The 26,693-nt window shown below is 40.7% G+C and overlaps 1 protein-coding gene across 3 annotated transcripts in view; it reads right to left on the bottom strand.

The window, feature by feature from the left end:
* Positions 1–26,693, bottom strand: part of NMNAT3 (nicotinamide nucleotide adenylyltransferase 3) — a 129,863-nt gene that overhangs the window by 35,882 nt on the left and 67,288 nt on the right. For all 3 annotated transcript variants that reach the window (XR_010747261.1, XM_066352045.1, XM_066352046.1), the window contains exon 2: positions 25,469–25,618. Coding sequence is in view for 2 of the 3 variants with exons in the window: in XM_066352045.1 (XP_066208142.1) it covers positions 25,469–25,577 (109 nt within the window). In the remaining variant the exon portion in view is untranslated. The remainder of the gene's footprint in view (positions 1–25,468; positions 25,619–26,693) is intronic.

Below are 26,693 nucleotides of genomic sequence, written 5' to 3'. Positions count from 1 at the left end.
ATCAAATCCCGATCAGTACTGTTGACCACCACCATGAGCCACACCGCCATCATACTGAGAGTGCCATACCATCATACAATGAGCAGGACCACTGCCATCACCATCACCATCACCACACTAAGAGCAACGAACACCACGGCCATGTTACACTCTAATTTTTACACTACCACTATCACCACTAGTGCAACCATCACCTCCACTGCAGCCACTGGGACTGCTGTCCGAGTAGCCGCCACCACGGACCCCACTGTTACAACAATCCTTTCAATGTCCAGACTGGAGTAAAAGAAAACACAGTGTTATTATTCCAGGCTGCACTCAAAGGTTGGAAAGCCAGGTGTCGTGGCACATATTTATCCCTGGTTACTATGGCAGCCAAAGAACCATGAGGTGGAACCAGACATGGTAGCACAGCAGAACCCTGGGATCTAAAGTTGAGTCTAAACAGGACCTTTGATCCAAGACAGGAGTTCCCATTAGCTCTGTGACTACAGTAAAAATTTCACACAGGGCTGCCATGCCAGCTTATCTGATGGGAAGATTAAGCCCTGGTCCGTTTTCAGAAATGTGGAAACTGAATTTCATCTAGTTGTTGGGGAGCAGTCCCCTCGTGTAGCCACGTGGCAACCGTGGAGGGGTTTTAAAACTGGCACAAAAAGAAGCTTGTTACTGTTTGAGAAGCCAGTGTGTGTGGGGGGGACGCCAGAGCAGAAAAAACTTACTCTACTATATGCTCCAGTTTATATAACTAAACTCCTTTAAAGGTATGTTTTATGTGTGGACTATTGTATCTGTTGTGCATTAATAATAATGAACAATGGCTGGCATGTATTGAGTGCTAACAAACTGTTGGGAACCGTGCTAGTCTTTACATATACTATCTCTTTAATCCTCACAACTACTCTACGAAAGAAATGTGATTGTTATTCCCATTTTCCTGATGAACAAAGTGCAAAGAAGTAGTGAAGCCCTAGGGTTTCAAAACAAATTAATTGTATCACTGGGGTATGAACATAGGTAATCTGGTTCCAGGGTCCATGATTTTAACCAAAACTCGACAATGTTAAATACACTACCTGCACAGTGTCTGCTCACATGTGCAGTGTATAAATGTTAGCTGCTTCGGGTGATTTCAAGGATGTTCAAGGGTATTGTCGGTTATGTGTAATTTGTCTTTTAGAGCCTAGCCCCAGAAAAGATGTAAGTCCATTGAAATCTAAGTAGAAGAAAGAGACATGAAAGAGTACCAAGTGCAAAGCAATTTGGTGCAAAAGATGATAATGGAGCAATGACGACTCTCTGGGCAAAGTTCTCATAAATTCACACAAACATGCAATGGTGTGCAGGGCCCTGGGCAAGGCAATGCCAGCCCTCTGGCTCATTATTCCATAACTTATGTGTGCGGAAGTCCTGAGTGGGACTCCGGAAAAGACAGCCTAGGTTCAGATAGCCGTGAAGTTTTCCAAGCACTTCCAGAGATGGCAAGAGCACGAGAGACAGATCAGGGATAATTCTGAGAGTGGTGCAGAGGGGACTTGCCAGCTGATTGTCCACTCTTCCTCCTCATCCCAGTTCATTCCTCAGATAGCATGATGTTAAACCCACTTTGCAAATGTACCTATTGTTAACTCAAATATGTACAAATACATATACATGTATCTATAGTCTACACAAACACAGACATGCGCAGATAGAAAGTTTTGTTTTAAGAAAAGAGATAGACTCCCTCAAATAATCTTAAACTGTGCCCCAGTCTGAGTGTCCAGGGCGGGGCTATACCTTTGTCAGAAATGTCTGATCCTGTACTGGGGGAGGTTGCTGGGCTGAACTTTAAGGTGCTTTCAGCTCTAAGATCCCACCACCATCATCAAACTCATCATTCTCTCCTTACTAAGTGCTCAGGAAGTGCCAGGCCCTGTGCAGTGTTTCTAGGGTTTAGATCCTCACAACAATCCCAAAGGCAGTTGCCATCATCCCCCTAAGGTTTCTTAGCTGGCTTGGTCAAGGCTGCACAGGTTGGAAATGAGAGCGCTGGGATTTGAAAGAGGTCCATTTGTTTGGTTCTGAAGTTTTGCTGGTTACTTTTTGTCCTTGTTTTAACCACCTCTTAGGTTAAGATTCTTTATCTCTAAGATGGTGGGGAAATAATGCCATTTCATGGGATTGTTCTGGGGATTAAATAATAGAATATATGTTAAAACATTTTGTAGAATGTAAAGGAGCCATTCAAATGTAATGTTACTATTAGTTTGGTTTCATGTGATAAATGCTATTTAAAAAAAGTACGTAAGAAATTTCCTTAGCTATTTAGATAATGACTTGAACAAAATTTTTGGCTTCTTTTGTGATTTTACATTTTAACTTTTCATTTTAGAATTATTTTAGATTTACAGTTGCAAAGTACTTAGCAGACACAGTACAAAGAGTTCCCATATCTCCTTCACTTAGTTTCTACTCTTGTTATTTTATATAACCACAGTGCACTGATCCAAACCAGAAACTAACATTAACACTATTCACTCATCTCCTGTCCCACAATGACCATTTTCTGGTCTAGGGTCTAATCTAGGATCTCACAGTGCATGTTAATTGTCCTGTATCCTCTAATCAAGGACAACTCTCCAGCCTTTCAAGACATGGACACATTTGTAAAGTACTCGCCAGTTATGTTGTAGAATGTCCCTACATTTGGTTTGTCTGATGTTTTCTCACAATAGATAGAGCTTGGATACGCCTCAGGCAAGGCTACCTCAGAAAGGCCACTGTGCCCTTCTCAGTGCAGCATATCACGGCGCACGTGAAGCTGGTCTGTCCAGATTCTGGTGATATCAGCTCTGGTACTTGGTTGAGGTGTTGCCTGCCAGGTTTCTCTACTGAAAAGTTACTATTTCCCCCCTGTGTATTTGTAATTAATAATTATCTATAGGAAAATACTTTGAAACTATTCAAATATCCTGTTTCCCACCATACTTTTACTCACTAATTTAGCATCTGTTGATAATTCTGATGTGTGGAAATCATTACTATGACATTTGCCAAGTAGTGATTTCCTATTTCCAGCACTCCTTCTATGGTATTAAATCAGAATTCTACTGTAAGACAGAACTATCCTTTCTCCTGCACTTCTTTATTCATTCAATCATTTATCTATATCAATATGGACTCCTGGATATTTATTTTATTCTATGGAGTATAATCCATTATCATTTATTTTGATCCTCATATGAGCCCTGATTTGCCCAATGGGTGCTTCTTTAAATTGGCTCCTATGTCTTTTTGATATGCTTCTATCATTTATTAAGCTCTTCCTTGCTTTCTGAAACCAAACTCATCTTGTACTTTCTCTGCCCCCCCACCCCCTCCCCAGAATCAACCATTTATCCAAGGAGTTCTGGTTTTTTAATTGGAAAATGGCATTTAGATCGCAAGAGGGCTAGTTATGCCCATTTCTATGGGGGTTTTGTGATTTCTAGGCACCTATTAGAAGGCAGAGATAGGAAATTATATATACATATATTACATATATACTCACACAGGTGTACACACCTTTCTGTATTTATGCCTACTACTATCCATCTCTGTGTGTGTGTGTGTGTGTGTGTATAAAACCATGAGTTCATACCAAAACCTCCAATTCTAATCCAAAACCATGGAGTTTGTCCCAGCCTGCCTTCCCCTCCTTATTTGTAACTTCTTTTTTCAATAGCGACAGAACTGGCTCTATCATTATTGGGCAAATGAGTTTGTAAAATATGATTTTTTAAGTTTGCTCACTTTTATTGTTAAAAATGGCCACTGTACACGCGAATGGCGCTGCCCAGGTGAAACTGCTAATTACCTTCCTGCTTGGGAAGGGCCACTGTTATGCTAATGTTGCTGGAGGAGGGGCTTTTGCACCAAGAAAAGTTTGTGAGGAAGAAGAAGAGAAAGAAGAAAGGCAAGATGGCAGGGTGCTGAAGGAGAAGCCAGTTTGTGCAGAGAGGGGAGAAGGGAGAAGGTGTGCAGATGGGGAACCAGCAGTGACTGAGCTGGTGGGGCCTTTGATTCTAGGAAAAACCGGAAAAGATTCTCCTGGTTGTGGAACTGGAGAATGTGTGAGTGGGTTTTGGAGCCCTCCGTGTGTTCACTCGCCAGCTGGGTGCGAGGCTAGGATACAGGAATGGCCCACCAGTTTTGGGCTCTGTGGTTTCTTTACCTTCTGCCCAAATCTAATGGGAACCCGCACCTGCCTGGCTGTGATGGCCGTGACTACTGGCCTTACCATCATCCACAATGACTTACTCGTTTGCTCGCTCCTTATATTTTCATAAAGCAGTCTCAAACTGCTCACCCATCCTCCTGTGGACAGCGAGTTTTCTAACCAGAGAACAGGGCTTAGGTACACTTCTTTTTGTCTTTACCCTTGTGGTATCCAGTCACACTGCTGCTTTCCAAGTCGCTGAGGTTGGCTTTTTCTTTCCCACTGCCTTCAGTGTGGTTACGTACTCATTTGTAATATATAGAATTAGGCATGTTTGTTACTGTTTGCATTTCATCTTGGGTTCCTTTCACATCCTGGTTGACTTTAATTGTTCATGTTTTTGGCTACGTTATTCTAAGAGTGAGACTATAGAAGAAGGGACAGAGTAGGGGCTCCTCCCTCACTCTACCTTCTGCCCCAATTATTCCCATTTCCCCCTTCTTCCTGCTCTGTTCTCATCCTCCCCCTAGAAGGAACCATTCTTACTAGTTTACAAAATCCATTCTTAAATGATTTTGTCCTAAGATTTACTTTCCCTATAATTATCAGTAACTTATAAATCTCCCCAAGGTCTAACTCTTTCCCAAGAACTTCATCTTTAGACATAGTCATACTGACACATCTTTTCAATTTGTTTTAATCAATGCCCTTTGTGCTGATGGGAATGTTATTTCATTGACCATTTTATCTGATGTTGGTCTGGGTGTTCTGAGCGCTCATTGCATGAGTTCTCTTTATGAGCTGCTTAAAAAAGATGCCAAATGCTGGTGCCTAACTTGGAATGATCTTTGCTTCCCATTTGGAAGACAGAGATGGTTGCAAGTCTTGGCATATTAACTCTGGAGCTGCCTCTTCAGGGAGTTGAAAGTTCAGCCTGACTGGTTGTTGTAGCAGCAGCAGCAGCAGGCAGGGACAACATGCAAAGACAGAACAGTTTGCTCAGGAGATGGGGGTCCCCATGGCATGATAATAGAGCACTGGCTTTGCCTTGTAAGAGACTAGGGCTTTGTCTCTTACACGCTGGGGAGATCTCATGCAACAAACATCACCTCTCTAGGCCTCAAGTTTCCTTAGATCTGTGAAGTGGGAATATTATTACTTGACATGAGTCTATCTGAAAACCCCTGGCATGTAAGTGGTCCAATGAAGGACAGTTACTTCCTTACTTCACCCTTTCATTTTCACATCAATCAACTATGTCGTTTCAATTATTTTCTGTATTTTTTTTTAATATTTTTTTATTTTATTTATTCATTTTTAGAGAGGAGAGAGAGACAGAGAGGAGAGAGAGACAGAGAGAGAGAAGGGGGGAGGAGCTGGAAGCATCAACTCCCATATGTGCCTTGACCAGGCAAGCCCAGGGTTTCGAACTGGCGACCTCAGCATTTCCAGGTCGACGCTTTATCCACTGCGCTACCACAGGTCAGGCTATTTTTTGTATTTTTAATTAAATTTTTTATTTTGAGATAATTATAGACACATATGCAGTTGTAAGATATAATACAGATCCCCAGTTTCCCCCAATGGTAACATCTTACAGTATTATACTAGGATAGCACAACCAGGACAGCAAACTTGATATAATCCACCGACCTTATTCAGATTTCACCAGTTTTACACGCATTCATTTGAGTGTGTGTGTGTGTGTGTGTGTTTAGTTCCAAGAAGTTTCATCACACACATAGATTTCATGTATCCACCACCACAGTAGAGCTATATAGCAGTTCCCTCACCAGAAAACCCTCAGGCTGTCATTTTATCACCGTGCTTCCCGCCCCCACCCCCAGCCTCCATCACTAACCCCAGGCAACCACTGATCTATTTTCATTTATATAATTTTACTATTGCAAGAATGTTATTTGAATGGAATCATATAATACAGAAACTTTTAGGATTGGCTGTCTTCAGTCCGCTTTATTTCCTGGAGCTTCATCAAAAGTGCCATGTGTAGTTTGTTTCTGTTTATTACTGAGTCAGGTTCTATGTTATGGATGAATCACAGTTTCACTATTTAGCCCTTGAAGGACATCTGAATTGTTTTCAGTTGTTAGCCACTATAACTGAAACTGTAATGAACACAGCGTACAGGTTTTTGTGTGAACATAGTTTCCATTTCTCTGGGATAAATGCTCAGGAGTGCAATTGCTGGGTCATACGGTAGTTTTGTTTTAAAAATTTAGTTTTACAAAATCTTTCAAACTGTTTTCCGAAGTGGTTGCGCCATTTTCTGTTCCTACCAGTGACTATGAGCAGTCTAGTTTCTTGGCATCCTTTCCGGCAGTTAGTCTTGTTATTATTTTTTATTTTAGTCATTTTAATGGGTATGCAGTAATATCTTTTTGTGGTTTTAAAGTTGTGTTTCCCTAATGGCAATGTTGTTAAATCTCTTTCATGTGCTTCTTTGCCATCTGTGTATGCTCTTCAGTGAAATGCCTCTTGGTGTCCTTGTGCCACTTCCTAATTAGACGGTTTAGGGTTTCATTAAGTTTTGAAAATTCTTTATTTATTCTAGATACTTGTTCTTTGTTGAATGCATGATTTGCAACTTCAACTCTTTTTTAAATATAAGATTATTTAAGTAAAACTAAATAATCAAAAAGTAAACAGAAAGCCTGACCAGTCGGTGGCGCAGTGGATAGAACGTTGGACTGGGATGCAGAGGACCCAGGTTCGAGACCCTGAGGTTGCCAGCTTGAGCGCGGGCTCATCTGGATTGAGCAAGGCTCATCAGCTTGACCCCAAAGGTCGCTGGCTTGAGCAAGGGGTCACTCACTCTGCTGTAGCCACCCCCCCACCCCATCAAGGCACATAAGAGAAAGCAATCAATGAACAGCTACAGTGCTGCAATGAAGAACTGATGCTTCTCATCTCTCCCTTCCTGTCTGTCTGTCCCTATCTGTCCCTCTCTCTGACTCTGTCTCTATCAAAAAAAAAAAAAAATTAAACAGAAAAATACCCTGGATTTGTTTTATTTATTTTTATTTATTTATTTATTTATTTTTAAGTGAGAGGAAGGGAGATAGTGAGGCAGACTCCTGCATGCATCCTGACTGGGATTCACCTAGCAATTCCATCAGGGGTCAATACTTGAGTACCAAGCTATTTTTAGTGCCTGAGGCTGATGTGCTCTAATGGAGCTATCCTTAGCGCTCAGGGCCATGTTTAAACCAATTGTGCAACTGGCTGTGGGAGGGGAAGAGGGAGAGACCGGGGACGGGAGTGGGGAGAGAAGCCGATGGTTGCTGTGTGTTCTGACTGAAAATTGAACCTGGGACGTCCATACGCTGAGCCAATGCTCTACCCACTGAGCCACTGGCCAGGGCCAATTTGTTTTATTTTTATCTTTGGGAGAAAGGAGAAAAAGATGAAAAAGCAGGGGAAGAAGTGGGAAGCATCTTATACTTAATGGGGACTTGAGTAATGGTCCCCATTTTTCATAGCATTGGATATATGAGCAGTAGTGATGTGAACAAACAACAGAATGCAGGGTTCACCAAGTGTCTGAGGGCCTCAGTATACAGGTTAAGTGCTGTTTACTTCTAACCTGGTGTAGCCAAGTCCGGTGCAAAGTGGTGCCATGGAAAGTGCCCCCTCAGAGACCTGTTCAGGATCCATTTTAGTTAAGCAACATCCCAAGGTAGACATATAAGAGTAAGAAAAGTGCTAACTCATTATTAAATCAGAGCAGTGCTTCCTCTTGATGAATTTGGGATGTTAATGTCTGTGTAGCCAGAGACCCTTGAAGCCTCACATGATAAAGAAAAACTTATCTTGGTTCTAAATAATTGCTGCAGTAATCCAACTTTCTTAAATCTATCTTTCCCATAAAAAAAAGTTTTAAATTAGAAATGTGAAATGAACAATTTTTCAGACGAGGCTGGAGAACTGCCCGTGTATATGTATTAAAATCACTCTATTTGATTAATAAGTGTCCATGTGAGCACAAGATTAAGGTAACATGCTAGGATTATATAATATTTACTCCTGCTCTCATGGCATCTCCTAAAGCCCAGAAGACGCAGACTGGCACTGTCATCACCCTAAATAGAATTATTACAGCTTAATTTTCCCCCTTATCTCAGATTACATGGCACCACCTGATTATGATGCATTTAATCCTCTCTTTATTCACTGTATATTAGAGAATCAAGGTTAAAATCACAGGGGTACAACGGTCATGTGCAACATATTGGACACTGATCAGATGTTTATATTTAACACAGAAAACTGCTGATGTAAGTAATGTTGCAATAAATATGCTTCAATTTAAAATGCATGTCACTAAGAAGAAAACCTGGGAGCCATAAAATACCTTTCCCCTCCTCAAGGTTGTCCAAAGGGAAAAAGAGGACAAAGCTTTCAACTGGGTCATTATCTTTATGATGCAACTTAATCTGGGATGCCACAAACACGTGGGGCAGGATCGTTAGGAAATAACATCATAAAGTATCAAGAAAGGGCTAAGGAAAACAGGGGAAACTGTTTCGTGGTTTCCTCACTTCCATGCAGATACGAGATTCTTACGTGAACCTGTCCGGCCACGGCCACAGGAACAGGAGCTGCTTTAAACAAGCACTGGGTTGGGGCCTGCTCAGGACGCAAGTGGAGAGGCCGAACATGTATTGGATACGTCACGTGGGCTAGACACTTTATGTACCTCATCTCATTTAGGCCTTGTAACAAATAACCTTGTAAGGCTGGAAATTTTTACTCCCCTGTTACATGGAGGAGAAACACAGGTTGGAGGGGTGAAGTAAATTGCTCAAAATCATGGACTAGTGAGTGGGTCTGACAACAAGGTTAACTTCAAAGCCAGTGCTCTTTTTGTGACCCTATGGTCACAGGGAGGGGAGCTTGTGTCCTCTATGGTTCACTGTTCTGCAATTCTTTCTCTGGTGGATTGTGGCATCCAAGGGAGAGCAGAAATAGAGACTCCCAGGAACCAAGAACAATCAAGCCAGAGCTGAGCACGGCTGGGTGGGGTCTGCGTGCTGCCAGGCAGAGGCCTCCTGGATCCTGCTTAGGCCGGAGCAAAGATTTGACTGACAGCAGATCTGTGCCCACTTTCTCTCCATGAGTCTAGAAAACTGGTGCTCTTCTTTCCAAAGGCATTTATTGAGCTGATTATAGAAAAAACATAAAGGACAAATTCTGGACTACAGTTTGGGACCCTGAATTCAAACCACAGCAAAATCAGGGAACAAAGTCTAAAACTGACAGTTTCTGAGCACTTAGAAAAAGTGATGACTGCTTAAAGCTAGCAAGAGTTCACAGAGAATAAGTCATTTCCCTATTTGGTAGTTTTCAGATGAGCAGGCAACTAACAGCCATGAAGGCAGAACCTTATCCTGGCAGGCATTTGACAAGGTTTTACATGAAACCTGAGCAATGAGGTGGGAAATGCACACTGGGCCAAGCTGTAGGCAGGAGCTGTCCGGGGCTGTGCACCTTCCTGCAAGGCTCTGGTGAACAGGGTCTGTCAGCAATCCAGGTTGAGAATCTGGACTATCCAGGTATAGGTTGCTCAGAGTATTCTAACGGTTTCTTTTCCAGGGGTTCTCTGATGATTCATGTATCAAGATCTCACCTAGTAGGAGTTACCTGGTGGACACTTGGTTAAAGACTTTCACTGAGTCCCTTTCACCTCAAGCCCACATTCCTTGCTTGGCATTTCAGGCTCCACGTTCTAGCCCTGACCACTCCCCCATGTTCTGCTCATCCACCCAGACTCTCTGCTCTCACCAAATCTGTCTTAGAACTTGCACATTCAGGAGGCCTCACAGGAGCCTGCTGCTGCAACTTGGCAGGAAGGGGCAGTGAGAACTGTGGCCTTTGGGTTCAATACGTGGGTCCACACCATAGCTCCTCTATGATTAGCTGTGTGAGTGACAACCTCTTCATGCCTCAGGTTCCCTATCAATAAAGGTAGGGATATAACTGTCTCCAGGCCATTGAACACTTTCTGTGTTCCAGTCCTTACACTTACACAGCCTCCTTTAATCATTATAGCCCATGTGATGATCTCGTGCATTTGCTGTTATTCTTGTGCTTAAAGTATTCCTTCTCATCCCAACCTCCCCCCTTGTCCCCAATTGATTTGCAAGAGTAGTACTAGAAGTACTTTAATCTTTAAAAATCCCTATGTACTTGGAGCTTTGCACATTATAATGCTCTTATCTTCTACCCTATGGTCACTTTCACAAGGTTCTGTATGTACTTCCCTGCCCTGACTCAACTGCCCACCCCTCCCGACTCTTCCACCGGGTCTCCACAAAGGCACATTTCCTGTGTGAGCGTTCCTGCTCATCTCCTTACCCTCTCTCTACTGATCTACAGATCCATGGCCACACTTAGGCCTTAGCACATAGCACATTGTGATTCTCTCCACCCACAATCTTGCAGTGGTTTCCAAGACCACAAGGACAGCCCGTCTAACACTGGTTTTCTGCTCCTCATCTCCAAAGGTTTCTCCATGTTGCTCTGAAGCCACTGAAAGGTTCCTTTGTGTGCTGGATCTTGTTGGCCCCAAGACTGCTCCCTGATCTTTGTCCCTCCAGCTCTTCACAGTCACTCATTTCACCACTTCTGATAAGACTGCTTCCACCTCACTAGGGTCTTCAGCCCACTCTTGATCCTGCCTAGCCCATCTACCCTCTCATTCTGCACTCTACTTTTGATCTGCTGAAGATCCCAGATCAACCCTTTCACAGATGCTCATGTAATACCCAAAGTCCCATGCCCCTCCATATTACCAACACAAACTCCTTCCCTGGTTGAACCCAGCTACTCTCTTTGTCTGTGATTGCCGAGTATAGCCAAAAGCTGCTGGGGGCCCTGGCCTGGTGGTTCAGTGGATAGAGTGTCGTTCCAGCACACTAAGGTCATAGGTTTGATCCCAGGTAAGGACATATATGAGAAGTAATCAATGAGTGCACAAGTAAATGGAACAACAAAGTGGAACAAGTTGATGCTTCTCTCTCCTTTCTAATTAATAAATCTATTGTCAGAAGCTACTTTGCACCTATGTAAATATCTTGTTATTTCAACGCTCTAGTTTTAGAATCCATTAATGATTCTTGCATGAATTCATTATTAAATGGTTGTCAAATGGTGATTTTTTTGACTCTTCCATTCCTTCTAAATTTATTAGTTGGCATTCTAGTGTAAGAAAGAGCTTTCCCTTCTTTCCCATCTATCTGTTTGCTCCTATAATTGACTAATAAATTATATCAGTTTAGAATCATGAACTGTTGCTTTATTCAATAAGTTATAATCCTTTATTTCATTATTTGTTTTCATGCCCAAATTGCCCCAGATTTTACTATTGGGAACCCTTTCATGCTGGCTCCTGTGTGCTTTTTCTATGTCTCCATTCCATTATTTGAGTATTTTCTCATTTCTGGCACCACAAGATGTTCTAAGTTTATGTTAAACTTTCCCTATTCCAGCCCCAGAATCAATCATTTTTTACAAGGAGCCCTTTTTGTACAGAATGGTATGGCAAATTATACTATTGCTACTGGGGTATAATTATTTCTAGACCCTCTCAGCAGACAGAGATAAGATACAAATGTATTTGTGTCTGTAGATATGCTGACATACGTCTGCGAAGACTCACAGACTCTATCTCCCTGCTTGTCTATGTACCTTTCTACATACCACCTACTAACTTACCTACCCAATCTCTGTCTCTTATCCATGCATGAGTACATGCTAATACCTCCAATTCCAATCTCACATCCCTGGGGCATTCCTATGTTCTCTCTGTCCATATTTTTAAGTCTCTTGTCCAACAGTGAAAAACCTGACTTCCATAAGATATTTACTTAGTGCTTACTTCTAGGATGCACAGAAAATAGTTTCAGAGTTGCAAATACATGACTCTGGGGAAAAGAAACTTACTTATTAGAGCTGAACATTTGTTTACAATGGAATATTTTGTTTCTCATATTTTGCAATCACAAATAGTACAGCAAGCAATAATCTTTTAAACATGAAAATTCATATTTGCAGCTTCTCTAGAGAAATCAGAAGGCTCGGCTATTCCCTTTTGTACAGGGCATGTGTGCTTCTCCACCAAGCATGCAACCTATAGAGGGGTTGGTAGGGTGAGGCCAGTCTGAGCCCACACTACAGTCTTACTGCAGAAGACTCTGTGGGAAGACCAAGCACCTGCAAGAAGAGGAGGAACAACTGAAAAGTAGAGACAAATCTTACAGAGCTTGGGGCATTATGGAGCTGTGGTCATCTCTAAGCAGGAGGAAGCCTATCCTTATACAAAGGTTGGCCCTCCCATAGTACCAAGGCACAGAAAATGCAGACACAAATAGCGAAAAGTGTAGTAGCTGCAGACTGGTAGCCCACAGCAGGTTACAAACAACAGTTGACACCAATACAAGAAGAATTAGAGCCAACACTACTGGTAGTGGGTTGCAGACAGCACCAACCCTAGACTCAACAACCTACATAAGCAGCAAACCCAAAGGTGGAGTCTGGCAGGCACCAGACACTGTGGAGTATAAATATGCCCAACAGGACAGACACTGCAGTGTGTAATACATATAATAAAGGTTGACCCTTAAAGCCAGCCAGGAAAATAGTACCCTCAAAAAGCATTCCTAGAACAAGGAAAACAACTGGCCTGGAGGACAGTACCACAAAGCCCATCTTCTTCATAAAGACCACACAAAAATTTCAAAGTCAGACAGCGCTTCCTAATACACAGACAAAATGGGCAGACAGAGAAATGTGACCCAAATGAATCAACAAGAGAAATCCCCAGAAAAAAAACTGAATGAGATGGAAGTAACCAAACTACCAGATGCAGAGTTTAAAACTATGATTTTTAGGATGCTCAAGGATCTTAGAACAACAATGGATGGATATAATGAGCACCTAAATAAAGAAATAGCAAGCATCAAAAAGGACACTGAAATCATAAAAAAGAATCAGTCAGAAATGACAAATACAATATCAGAAATGAAGACTGCACTAGAAGGAGTTAATAGCAGGTTGGATGAAGCAGAGGATCGAATCAGTGAGTTAGAGGACAATATAAATGAAAGAAGAGAAGCAAAGCTGAAAAAAGAAATGAGGTTCAAAAAGTCTGAGGAAACTCTAAGAGAGCTCTGTGACAACATGAAGAGAAAAAACATCCAAATCATAAGGGTTCCTGAAAGAGATGAGAATAAACAAGGAAAAGAGAATCTGTTTAAAGAAATCATAGCTGAAAATTTCCCTAAAGTGATAAAGAAAAAAGTCACACAAGTTCAAGAAGCACAGAGAGTTCCATTAAAGAGGAACCCAAGGAGGCCTACAGCAAGACACATCATATTTAAGTGTCAAAGTTGCCTGACCTGTGGTGGCGCAGTGGATAAAACGTCGACCTGGAAATGCTGAGGTCGCCGGTTCGAAACCCTGGGCTTGCCTGGTCAAGGCACATATGGGAGTTGATGCTTCCAGCTCCTCCCCCTTCTCTCTCTCTCTGTCTCTCTCTCTCCCTCTCTCTGTCCTCTCTAAAAATGAATAAATAAATAAATAAATAAAATTAAGTGTCAAAGTTAAGAGACAAAGAAAGAATACTAAAAGCTGCAAGGGAAAATCAGTTAATTACCTACAAAGGAGCCCCCCTAAATATGACATTTGACTTCTCAACAGAAACACCTGAGGCCAGAAGGGATTGGCAAGAAATATACAAAGTGATACAAAGCAAAAACCTACAATCAAGACTTCTTTATCCAACAAGGTTATCGTTTAAAATTGAAAAAGAAATAAAAAGCTTCCCAGACAAACAACAACAACAACAACAAAAAACCCCTCAAGAAATTCATTACAACCAAACCAGTACTGCAAGAAATGTTAAGGGGCCTGCTGTAAAAAGAGCAAAGGAAAAATAAAATCAAGAAAAATAGGATTGTAGATTTAAAGAATAAAATGGCAATAAACTACATATCAATAATAACTTTAAATGTAAATGGATTAAATGCTCCAATCAAAAGACATAGGGTAGCTGTGTGGATAAGAAAACAGGACCCGTACATATGCTGTCTACAAGAGATGTACCTCAAAACAAAAGATACACATAGACTGAAAGTAAAGGGATGGAGAAAAGTATTTCACACAAATAGAAATTAAAAAAGAAGCTGGGGTAGCAATACTTACATCTGACAAAATAGACTATAAAACAAAGAGATAAAGAAGGTCACTACATATTGATAAAGGGAGCAATCCAACAGGAAGATATAACCATTATAAATATCTATGCACCTAATATAGGAGCTCCTAAATATATAAAGCAGTTTTTGATGGGCATAAAAGGTGAGATCAACAGCAATACTATAATAGTAGGGGATTTTAATACCCCACTAACATCACTGGATAGATACCCAAGAAAGAAAATTAACAAAGAAATAGTGGCCTTAAATGACACACTGCTGTACAGAGTGTTCGTAAAGTCATGGTGCACTTTTGACCGGTCACAGGAAAGCAAAAAAAGAAGATAGAAATGTGAAATCTGCACCAAATAAAAGGAAAACCCTCCCAGTTTCTGTAGGATGATGTGGCAGCATGTGCGCATGCACAGATGATGATGTAACACTGTGTATACAGCGGAGCAGCCCACGGCCATGCCAGTCGAGATGTGGATGGTACAGAGGAAAGTTCAGTGTGTTCTGTGGCTTGCTAAATTAGAATCTGTGACCAGAGTGCAACGTGAATATTGGTGCGTTTATAACGAAGCACCACCACATAGGAATAACATTACTCAGTGGGATAAGCAGTTGAAGGAAACCGGCAGTTTGGGGGAGAAACCCCATTCTGGTAGGCCATCAGTCAGTGACGAGTCTGTAGACACTATACAGGATAGCTACCTAAGGAGACCTAAAAAATCTGTGTGTGAGCCCACATCGAACTGCACTGAATAGGTATGAAACTGGGAGAGTTTTCCTTTTATTTGGTGCAGATTTCACATTTCTATTGTCTTTTGTTGCTTTCCTGTTGCTTTCCATACCAGTCAAAAGTGCACCATGACTTTACGGACACACTGTAGATAACTGGATTTAATAGATATCTTCAGAACTTTTCACCCTAAAGCAGCAGAATATACATTCCTTTCAAGTGCTCATGGTACATTCTCTAGGATAGACCACATGTTAGAATACAAAACAAGTCTCAATAAATTAAGAAGATTGAAATCATATCAAGTATCTACTCTGATCACAATGGCATGAAACTAAAAATCAACTACAATATAAAAACTGAAAAACATTCAAACACTTGGAGGCTAAATAGCATGTTATTAAATAATGAATGGCTTAACAACGAGATCAAGGAAGAAATAAAAAAATTTCTTGAAACAAATGAAGATGAACATACAACAACTCAAAATTTATGGAACACAGCAAAAGCAGTCCTGAGAGGGAAGTTCATATTACAGGCATACTTTAAGAAGCAAGAAAAAGCTCAAATAAACAACTTGACCCTGCATCTAAAAGAACTAGAAAAATAACAAATAACATCCAGAGGAAGTAGAAGGGAGGAAATAATAAGGACCAGAGTGGAAATAAATGACATAGAGGCTAAAAAAATACAGAAAATCAATGAAATCAAGATCCGTTTTTTGAAAAGATTGATGAACAAGACTGATGAACCTTTAACCAGACTCATCAAGAAAAAAAGAGAGAGGACTCAAATAAATAAAATCAGAAATGAAAGTGGAGAAGTACCAACTAACGCCACAGAAATACAAAGGAAGACACAAAACAAAATACTATGAAGAACTGTATGCCAAAAAATTGGAGAACGTAGACAAAATGGATAAATTCCTAGAAACATATAATCTTCCAAAACTGAATTGGGAAGAATCAGAAAACCTAAACAGACCGATTACAACAAATGAAATTGAAACAGTTATCAAAAAACTCCCAGCAAACAAAAGTCCTGGACTAGATGGCTTCACAGGCGAATTGTACCAAATATTCAAAGAAGAACTAACACCTATCATTCTCAAGCTATTTCAAAAAATTCAAGAGGAGGGAAGACTTCCAAGCTCCTTTGATGAGGCAAGCATAATCCTCATTCCAAAACCAGGTAAAGACACTACAAAGAAAAAAAAAACTATAGGCCAATATCCCTGATGAACTTAGATGCTAAAATTCTCAACAAAATATAAGCAAACCAGATCCAGCAATACATGAAAAAAATCAAACATCATGATCAAGTGGGATTTATTCTGGGGAGGCAAGGCTGGTACAATATTTGCAAATCAATCAATGTGATTCATCACATAAACAAAAGAAAGGATAAAAATCACATTATAATATCAACAGATGCAGAAAAAGCATTTGATAAAATCTAGCACCCATTTATGATCAAAACTCTCAGCAAAGTGGGAATACAGGGAACATACCTCAACATGATAAAGGCCATCTATGACAAACCCACTGCCAACATCATAATCAATGGGCAAAAATTAAAAGCAAAAGCAATCCCCTTAAGATCAGGAACAAGGCAAGGGTGCCCCCTTTCACCACTCTTATTCAACATAGTTCTGGAAGTCCTAGCCACAGCAATCAGACAAAAAGAAGAAATAAAAGGCATCCAAATGCCTTTTCCAAATTGGAAAAGAAGAAGTAAAACTATCATTATTTGCTGATGACATGATACTGTACATAGAAAACCCTAGAAGTCTCAGTCAAAAAACTACTGGACCTGCTAAGTGAATTTGGCAAGATGCCATGATATAAAATTAATATTCAGAAATCAGTGGCATTTTTTTTACACCAACAATAAACTGTCTGAAAGAGAAATTAAGGAAACAATCCCCTTCACTATTGCAACCAAAAAAATAAAGTACCTAGGAGTAAATTTAACCAAGGAGGTAAAGGACTTGTACTCGAAAAATTATAAAACATTGATAAATAAATCAAGGAAGATACAAACAAGTGGACACATATACCATGTTCATGGATAGGAAAAATAAACATCATTAAAATGTCTATATTACCCAAAGCAATCTATAAATTCAATGCAATTCCTATTAAAATACCAATGGCATACTTCAAAGATATAGAACAAATATTCCAAAAATTTATATGGAACCAAAAAGAACATAAATAGTCTCAGCAATCTTGAAAATAAAAAATAAAGTGGGAGGTATCACACTTCCTGATATCAAGTTATACTACAAGGCCATTGCAATCAAAATAGCTTGGTACTGGCATAAGATCAGGCATACAGATCAATGGAACAGAACAGAGAACCCAGAAGTAAACCCACACTTTTATGATCAATTGATATTTGACAAAGGAGGTAAGAGCATACAATGGAGTAAAGACAGTCTTTTTAATAAATGGTGTTGGGAAAATTGGACAGGTACATGCAAAAAAATGAAACTAGACCACCAACTTATACCATTCACAAAAATAATCTCAAAATAGAAAAAGATTTAAATGTAAGTCATAAAACCATAAACACCATGGAAGAAAACATAGGCAGTAAACTCTCCAATATCTCTCGTAGCAATATTTTTGCTGATTTATCTCCACGGGCAAGTGAAATAAAGGACAAGATGAACAAATGGGACTATATCAAACTAAAAAGCTTTTGCACAGCAAAAGACACCATGAACAAAATAAAAAGACAACCCACACAATGGGAGAACATATTTGCTAATACATCTGATAAGGGATTAATAACCAAAATTTATAAAGAACATCTAAAACTCAACACCAGGAAGGTAAACAATCCAATTTTAAAAAGGGCAAAAGAACTGAATAGAGTAGACACTTCTCCAAAGAGGACATACAAATGGCCAATAGGTATATAAAAAAATGTTCAACGTCACTAATCAGAGAAATGCAAATTAAAACCACAATGAGATATCACCTCACACTTATCATATGGTGCTTATTAACCAAACAACGCACAATAAGTGCTGGCATGGGTGTGGAGAAAAGGGAACCCTCCTGCACTGCTGGTGGAAATGTAGACTTGTGCAGCCACTGTGGAGAACTGTATGGGATTTCCTCAAAAACTTAAAAATGGGACTGCCTTTTGACCCAGCTATCCCACTTTTAGGAATATATCCTAAGAACACCAAATCACTGATTCAAAAGAAGATATGCACCCCTATGTTTATTGCAGCATTGTTTACAATAGCCAAGATCTGGAAACAGCCCAAGTGTCCGTCAGTGGACAAGTGGATTAAAGAGCTGTGGTACATATACAAAATGGAATACTACACAGCTGTGAAAAAGAAGGAAATCTTATCTTTTGTGACAACATGGATGGACCTGGAGATTGTTATGCTAAGTGAAACAAGCCAGGCAGAGAAAGAAAAATATCATATGATCTCGCATATATGTGGAATCTAATGAACAAAGTGAACTGAGGAACAGAATAGAGGCAGAGGTGGGGTCACAGGGACCAGAGGGACAGCTGTCAGAGGGAAGGGGGATGAGGGGATGGGATCAGAGAAGGTGAAGGGATTAGTGAAACTATGTATACATAACACAGAGATACAGATAACAGGACAGCAAATCCTAGAGGGAAGGGGAGAGGAAGATAGGGAGAGGGGGGCAAATGGAGTATAAAAAGGGACACGGGGGTGGGGGGAGTTATATTCAGTGGAATACTTGAATCCATGTAAACATAATAAGTTAAAAAGTAATAAAAAATTTTTAAAAATGTAATGAGCAGAATATTTACTTAAGAGAATGAATTTGCCCCTAAAAAGGCTAACATCCTAAAATTGATGAGATGGAGTTTTGTAACAGAGCTGAGTAATATTTTTTAATTATTTAAATGGTTATCTTGAAATAAAGTAGACTTAACCAGTAAAAAAAAAAAAAGAAGAAGAAGAAAATTCATATTTGCAGCTTCCCTTGAGAAATCAGAAGACTTGGCTATTCCCTTTTGTTCAGCACATGTGTGCTTCCCCAGGGTTGCTAGGCTGTTTGCTCCCTCTGCCTTTCACTACAATCCCTCCTTGTCTTACATATTCAAATCCTACTTCACCTGCAGCCTGTCATTCCTGAAGAACTGTTTCTCATTGTCACTAACCTGGCTGTCAATGACACTGCTTCAATAAAAGTGTTCTCACAAAAAACAAAACAAAACAAAAAGTGTTCTCACAAAGAACTAATGCTAAACTCCAGAGATGTGATCTTTCAGTTTTCATCTAACTTGACCTCTTAGTAGCAGTAAATGCTGGGACCCCTCATCTTCCCCGTCTTCTTCAACAGAAATGGCTCTGGGTCCTTCCCACCTCTGGCTTCCTCAGGCTCGTTTGCAAGCTCATTCTCCTCAGTGGGGTTGTAATGCCATAGCTCCTCAGGGCTTATCTCTCTCCCTAACTCCCGCTCTGTGACCTCATTTAGCCCTATGGATATCTTTATTGTTGTCTATACATCACCTGCAAACGTCTACCTCCAGTCTTGTTTTCTCTGATCTCTAATCACCAACTTCTCTTAGACTTTTCATATGTCCCTCAAACTCAACATGCCTGAAGCTGAACTTGTTGTTTGCTCAAGTCTGGTTCACCTCCAGGACTCTCGCAGTGGATGACACTCTTTTTCCCTCTCAGAAATTAGGCCAATTTTACCTTCTAATTACCTTCCACATCTATCAACTTCTCTTCATTGTCATTTTCACCCTCTCATCAAAAGTATTGTTTTGCCTGACTAGGCGGTGGCGCAGTGGATAGAGCGTCAGACTGGGATGCGGAAGGACCCAGGTTCAAGACCCCGAGGTCGCCAGCTTGAGCGCAGGCTCATCTGGTTTGAGCAAAGCTCACCAGCTTGGACCCAAGGTCGCTGGCTCGAGCAAGGGGTCACTTGGTCTGCTGAAGGCTCGTGGTCAAGGCACATATGAGAAAGCAATCAATGAACAACTAAGGTGTTGCAAAGAAAAACTGATGATTAATGCTTCTCATCTTTTCGTTACTGTCTATCTGTCCCTATCTATCCCTCTCTCTGACTCTCTGTCTCTGTTTAAAAAAAAAAAGTATTGTTTCAACTGCCTCTGGCTTACCTCCACCCACTCTTTAGTGTGTGTGTGTGTGTGTGTGTGTGTGTATGTGTGTGGGGGGAGGATAAGAGAAGTAGGGAAATGCAAATCGCACAGCTGTTAGGATGAAAAATTCCTTAACAGTGGCTGGCTGGCCCTCAAGGTTTGCTGCTTTTTTCTCCTTCTTGCTTTACCTCCTGCAACATTCCCCTTTGCTCCCAGCTTCAGTCATCAACAACCTGTTCAATCCTTGGTGGCCATGCTCTTTTCTACCACAGGGTCTTTGCTCATCCCTTTCCTATGACAAGGACACTCTTTCCCCGTATCCCCTGACCTTAGACAATGTCACTTTAACCTAAAATGTCCCTGATTATTCTTCTCCAGCTCAGTCCTTAACATTTTCAGAAACACTTTCCCTGGACTTACTGCTTTTGTCAAATTGTCTCACTGTTTATACTGATAGTATCAGGAACTTCCCCTTAGTGGCACATGTCACCTGAGTGACTTTTTCCTCTGTGGGATTTGATTAATGTCTGTCTCCCTACTGAAGACTAAATGTTTGTGTTCCCAAAATTCCCATGTTGAGTTCCTACCCCCAGTTTGAGGGTATTAAGAGGCAGGGCCTTTGAGAGATAACTGGGCTCTGATGAGGTCATGAGGATGGAGCTCTCACGAATGGGGTTAGTGCCCCTACAGGAGTCACGTGGAGTACTTCCTGTCTCTGTACTCCACATATAGGATACAATGAGAAGTTGACAGTCTGCTCCTTGGAAGAGAACTCTCACGAGAACCTGATCATACTGGTACCTGGAGCCTGGACTTCCAGCCTTCAGAACTATGGTAATAAACTTCTGTTGTTGATAAGCTACCCAATCTATATTATTTTTGTTACACGTTAGTGCCCAAGGTGACTAAGTCATTCCCCCAGGAGCACAGAGACCACTTTACTCCGATATTATGTCTACATCTAGCATAACTCCCAGCTCAACAGTTAACTTGTTGAGTGAATGGAGGCAGCATGCGTGGTGGTTATGAGCACAGACTCTGGTGCAAACTGTCTCTGCCACTTACTGGCTGTGTGACTTCAGGCAAGTTACTCAATCTCTCTGAGCCTCAGCTTTCCCATCTGAAAAATAGGGAGAGTAACATTATCCTCCTCATAAGGTTGTTACAAAAGTTAAATGAGTTCATGTAATGCATTTAGAACACTACCTAGCAAATAGTAAGAATGATGAGTTTGCTAGATACAAAAACAAACAGGTGCTACACAATAATTAATGTACAAGTTTTAATTAAACAGACAGAAAATTTTATTTAAAACATAAAATACAAGTGGACTGTTTTTGAAATATAGGCGAATGGCCAAATTATATTGACTAGAAATAATAAACCGTTGAAATAACAGAAAACAGAATTCAAACCGAATTCAACTTCTATTAGTAAGTTTGTGACTACATGTTGGGAAAACAACTGCTTACTACTGGGAATACATCAAACATCTTAAGAGAAACTCAGGCTCGAGTCTTAATATATTCAATGAAATGTTTTAGGTATGTCTGATGCTATTGACAAGTCATATGTTGGGTTGAAGCATTTCTGTCAAAAATCAGCAAAGCAAGAATAAAAATCCCAAATGAACTTTGCAAAACCACCCACACCCACTACACATTTTCGTCCACCAAGCCTTTGAGAATCCACTCCATGAGGGCCCCACACAGCACGCAGTGCAAGGCAAAGAAGTGCTTCTGATTAAAGGACGACACTAAAATACAGAAAATCCATGGACACCACACATTCCTACTGGCCCACATCTTATTCCCAAACAGTCTTTCAAGTAAAGGAAGGTAAAAAGAAAATAGTCGAGTTCGGCAAACTGCTTGTTAAAATGGCACTTGTAATCAGGGCTCTCTGTACGGTTGGGTGCCTGGGTAGCTGCCCGATGTGAAAATCACAAATTTACATTCCTTACTTTTTTTTAATGTTCATCTGAGCAACAGCATATTTTAAGTGCCTATAGTAATGTTCATTCCATCCATAGGTGAAAAAAATATGATGGAACTGTGCTTGTAATATTTTATTCATTTCATAAAACCCATTATACCTTTGATGAAATACTACATTTTTATTCCTTCACATTTGTTGCTTCAGTAAACAAACATATAACCTAAAGAGAAAAAGTGCCAAACCACCAGGGGGTGACAAGCTGTCATTTGTTCCAGCTTTGTATTATGCCCAAAATTCCCCTGAGATATTATGAGTATTATTTAATATTTTCCATTAATATTTTAAAATTCTTATAATCTAGTTTTGTGTACCTCTTATATTTTTCTTATTTAAGTATTAAATAATAAACTACCTTTTAGTATATTGTTTTTTTATACTTAAAATGGTCATTAAGGCAGAGAACTGGTTGTTAAATTATTTGAATCCCACCACTGGACAATGCCCATGAACCCAGGGGCATTTCTGATGAGTCAAAGTTGGCAGAAAAAGCCACTCAGTGGCTAAGAGTCAAAGATCTGTTTCTGTCAAGCCAAGCAGAAGCTATGCACTCTGAAAAAACATTATTCTACACTATTTAAAATATATATAGGGAGCATATTCCTTCTTTCCCTCAAATAGAAATATTTTCATTTTCCCACATACTTGCTTTAGGATAAATTTTGTGAAGTACACTTGCTAGACCAAGGGCACATATTTTATTCCTAAGAGAGAAGGACACTTTATGTATGTATGTATGTATGTATGTATGTATGTATGTATGTATGTATTTAATGATAGAGACAGAGAGGGGGAGAGAAAGGGAGAGAGATGAGAAGCATCAATTCTTCGTTGAGGCACTTTAGTTGTTCATTGATTATTTTCTCATATGTGCCTTGACCAGAGGACTACAGCAGACTGAGTGACCCCTTGCTCAAGCCAGCGACCTTGGGTTCAAGCTGGTGAGTTGTGCTCAAACAAGATGAGCCTGCAGTCAAGCCGGCGACCTTGGGGTTTTGAACCTGGGTCCTCTGTTTCCCAGTCCGAGGCTCTATCCACAGCGCCACAGCCTGGTCATGTAAGAAGGATACTTTTTATTTTAACAGAACCACAATTATTGACCTTAAAAATTAAACAAATATTCTTTAATACCATCTAATATCTAGTCTGTTCAGAAATCCCCAATTCGTGATTACCATTTTAGAGTTGATTTGAATCAGGATTCAAATAAGGCCCATGCATGGTATTTGGTCTATATGTTTTTTAAATCTATATGTTGAATTACACAGTTTCTAGTTCCTCTTTATTTCTTGCTGTTTATTTGTTAAAGAAATTGGGTCATGCCTGACCAGGCAGTGGTGCATTGGATAAAGCGTCAAACTGGAACACAGAAAACCCAGGTTCAAAACCTTGAGGTCACCAGCTTGAGCACAGGCTCATCTGGTTTGAGCACAGCTCACCAGCTTGAACCCAAAGTCACTAGCTTGAGTAAGGGGTCACTCAGTCTGCTGTAGCCCCCCTGGTCAAGAAACATATGAGAAAGCAATAAACAACTAAGGTGCCGCAACGAAGATTTGATGCTTCTCATCTCTCTCCCTTCCTGTCTGTCTGGGCCTATCTGTCCCTCTCTCTGCCTCTCTCTCTGTCTCTGTCACAAGAAAAAGAAATGGGATCACTTGTTCTATAGAATTTATTCTATTTTATATATGACTGAAGCAACCTTATAGAGTCCTCTTTTTTTTTAAGTTTGGTTTGGGATTTTTTGTATTTTTCCAAAGTGGGGTCAGGGAGGCAGACAGACAGGCTCCCACATGCACCTGACCGGGATCCACCCAGCATGCCCACCAAGGGGCAGTGCTCGGGCCCTCTGGGGCGTTGCTCTACTGCAATCAGAGCCATTCTAGTGCCTGAGGCGGCAGAGGCCATAGAGCCATCCTCAGCGCCTGGGCCAACTTTGCTCCAATGGCTGTGGGAGGGAAAGAGAGACAGAGAGAAAGGAGACGGGGAAGGGTGGAAAAGCAGATGGGTGCTTTTCCTGTATGCCCTGGGTGGGAATTGAACCTGGGACTTCCACATGCTGGGCTGATGCTTTACTGCTGAGCCAACTGGCCCAGGCCAAGTTTGGTATTTTTTATTGAGGTATAATTGGCATACAATATACCACACATATTTAAAAGGTATAATTTGGTAAGTTTTGATATATTCATGAACCCAACACTCCAACTGAAACAATGAAAATATCCATCACCTCCCAAACTCCTTGGGCCACTTGGTAATCCTTCCCTCCTGCCTCATGCTGCCTCCTGACCCTTCAACCAGTAATCTGTTCACTGTCACTAGATTCGTTTGCAATTCCTAGAATTTTATATGAATGAAATACATATAGTATATTCTCTTTTTTGTTTGGCTTCTACTCAGCATAATTGAACTTCATCTGTGTTTTTGGTTCATTCTTTTCTATTGCTGAGTATATTCCATTGCATGGATACAATACCATCTGTTTGTTCACATGTTGATGGATGCTTGGATTGTTTCCAGTTTGGGGTCATCATACTTAGTGCTGCTGTGAACATGCATGCATAAGTCTTTGCATGAGCATATCCTTTCATTTCCTTGGGTAAATAGGTATGAAGCAGCTGAATCACATGGTCGGTAAACATTCAATTTGTAAGAAACTGCCAAGCAGTTTTCCACAGCCATTGTACCATTCACCTTCCTAGCAGTAGTGTATAGGCATTCCATACAATAGTGTGTGGGAGAAGTCAAAAGTTATATGTTGATTTTCAACTGCATGGGGGTCAGTGCCCCTAACCCCTGCATTGTGCAAGGGTCAACTGCAGATGTTTTCTTACCCACTAAAGAATAGCAGAGGTTCTCAAGGACACATGCTACCTCTTCACCTGGCTGTGCAGGTGACGGGAGCATCAGGAAGGATGCCCTACCAGAGACACAGGTTCTATAAAGTGCTCAGTGTCTTTAGCAAATCACGGGCAACATGAGGTGGACAGAGTGTGGGGAAACCCTGAGAAAGATTCAACTACATGGCCAGATATATTACATGTACTTGTCACACAGCCAAGGGGCATGAGTCTTTGGGATATGATGGGAGAAATGTATGCCACCAGTTATGCTGTGAATGAATAAACCGAGTATTTTTAATAATGGTGATAATGACAGCAGCCAGGAAAGCTCCACAAGGCACAACCTACCAGTTCTTCCGCTGGACCTGGCCCGCTGACTGACCTGTTTGGTGTAGGTAGTCTCTGGCCACCTCAAACAAGCGCAGGTGCATGTTGGTGATGGGGTTGAAGGAGCCACAGGCCAGGAGTACCACAGGGATTCGGCTTTTCATCTTGTCAGGCGCATTCACACCTGCTGCAGCGGCCACCTTGCCTTATGGAGACAAAGACTCATGTCAGGGAGCTAGCACCAAGACAACTGTCCAGATCAGTATAAACCACACACAGGACATTACTTCTCACTTACCAGATGACTGAGGAGCTATTGATAACAATAACACCATGTATTGAGGGCTTACCATGACCAGGAACTGTGCGAAGCACTACATCAAGATATATTCCTAGTCTCACCGAATCCTTTCAAAAACCCTGAATGGTTACTTATATGACTTACTTATATGACTCAGGGACCCTAGAAGCTGCAGGGCCAGAATGAAACTCAGACAGCCTGACCACAGAGATCACGTTCTGCTGTAAGCTCTGTACCTTCTCTGGTCTCCGATGAGTCTCTTTGAGGTCAAAAGGAGATGTGTAAGACCCCTATAATGTCATCTTTGATATTCCAAGTAGAACTCAGGTTCCAGAGTAGATCAGTACTTTTTAAAAAAACTTATTTTAAAATAATCTCCGACTTTTAAGAAAAGTTGCAAAACTTATACAAAGAATTCCTCTATACCCTTTACCCAGGTTCCCCAAATGTCAGCATCTTACCACACTTGCTTTACTATTCATTCTCTCTCTCTACACATGCATGTGCACATGTATTGACCTACAAATAATTTTTTTCTGAAACCTTTGAGAGTAAGCTATAAACATAATACCTCTTTATCTATTATATAAATACTTTAGTATATATTTTCCAAGAACAAAGATATTTTCTTAAATTCAACTACAGGTATATGATCAGGGATATGACTTGTACTTGTTACATGTACAAGGCACATTTTAATTATAGAGCAATAATTAAAATCAGGAAATTAATATTGTTACAGGGCTATTACCTAACTTACAGATCTTTTCTGATTTCATCTGCTGTCCTTTATCTGGGGCCCAAGCACTTTGAGAGGGCCCAGCACACCCTCTTATCTCTGCATTCTGTGGCTTTTAGCCCTGGTGAAGTTAAAGGAAAGCAGAAAGCAGCATGGGCCCCCGGGGCAGGCTGCAGACATGGCCCTCCTACAACAAACATGCTGCTTCCTAGAGTGCGGTGTAGAGCTGCACTGGAGCTG

This window comes from Saccopteryx leptura, chromosome 10 (assembly GCF_036850995.1).
Source record: "Saccopteryx leptura isolate mSacLep1 chromosome 10, mSacLep1_pri_phased_curated, whole genome shotgun sequence".
Taxonomy (NCBI): Eukaryota; Metazoa; Chordata; class Mammalia; order Chiroptera; family Emballonuridae; genus Saccopteryx; species Saccopteryx leptura.
Note: the sequence above shows the minus strand (reverse complement) of the source record. Positions and strands in the feature narration are given on the sequence as shown.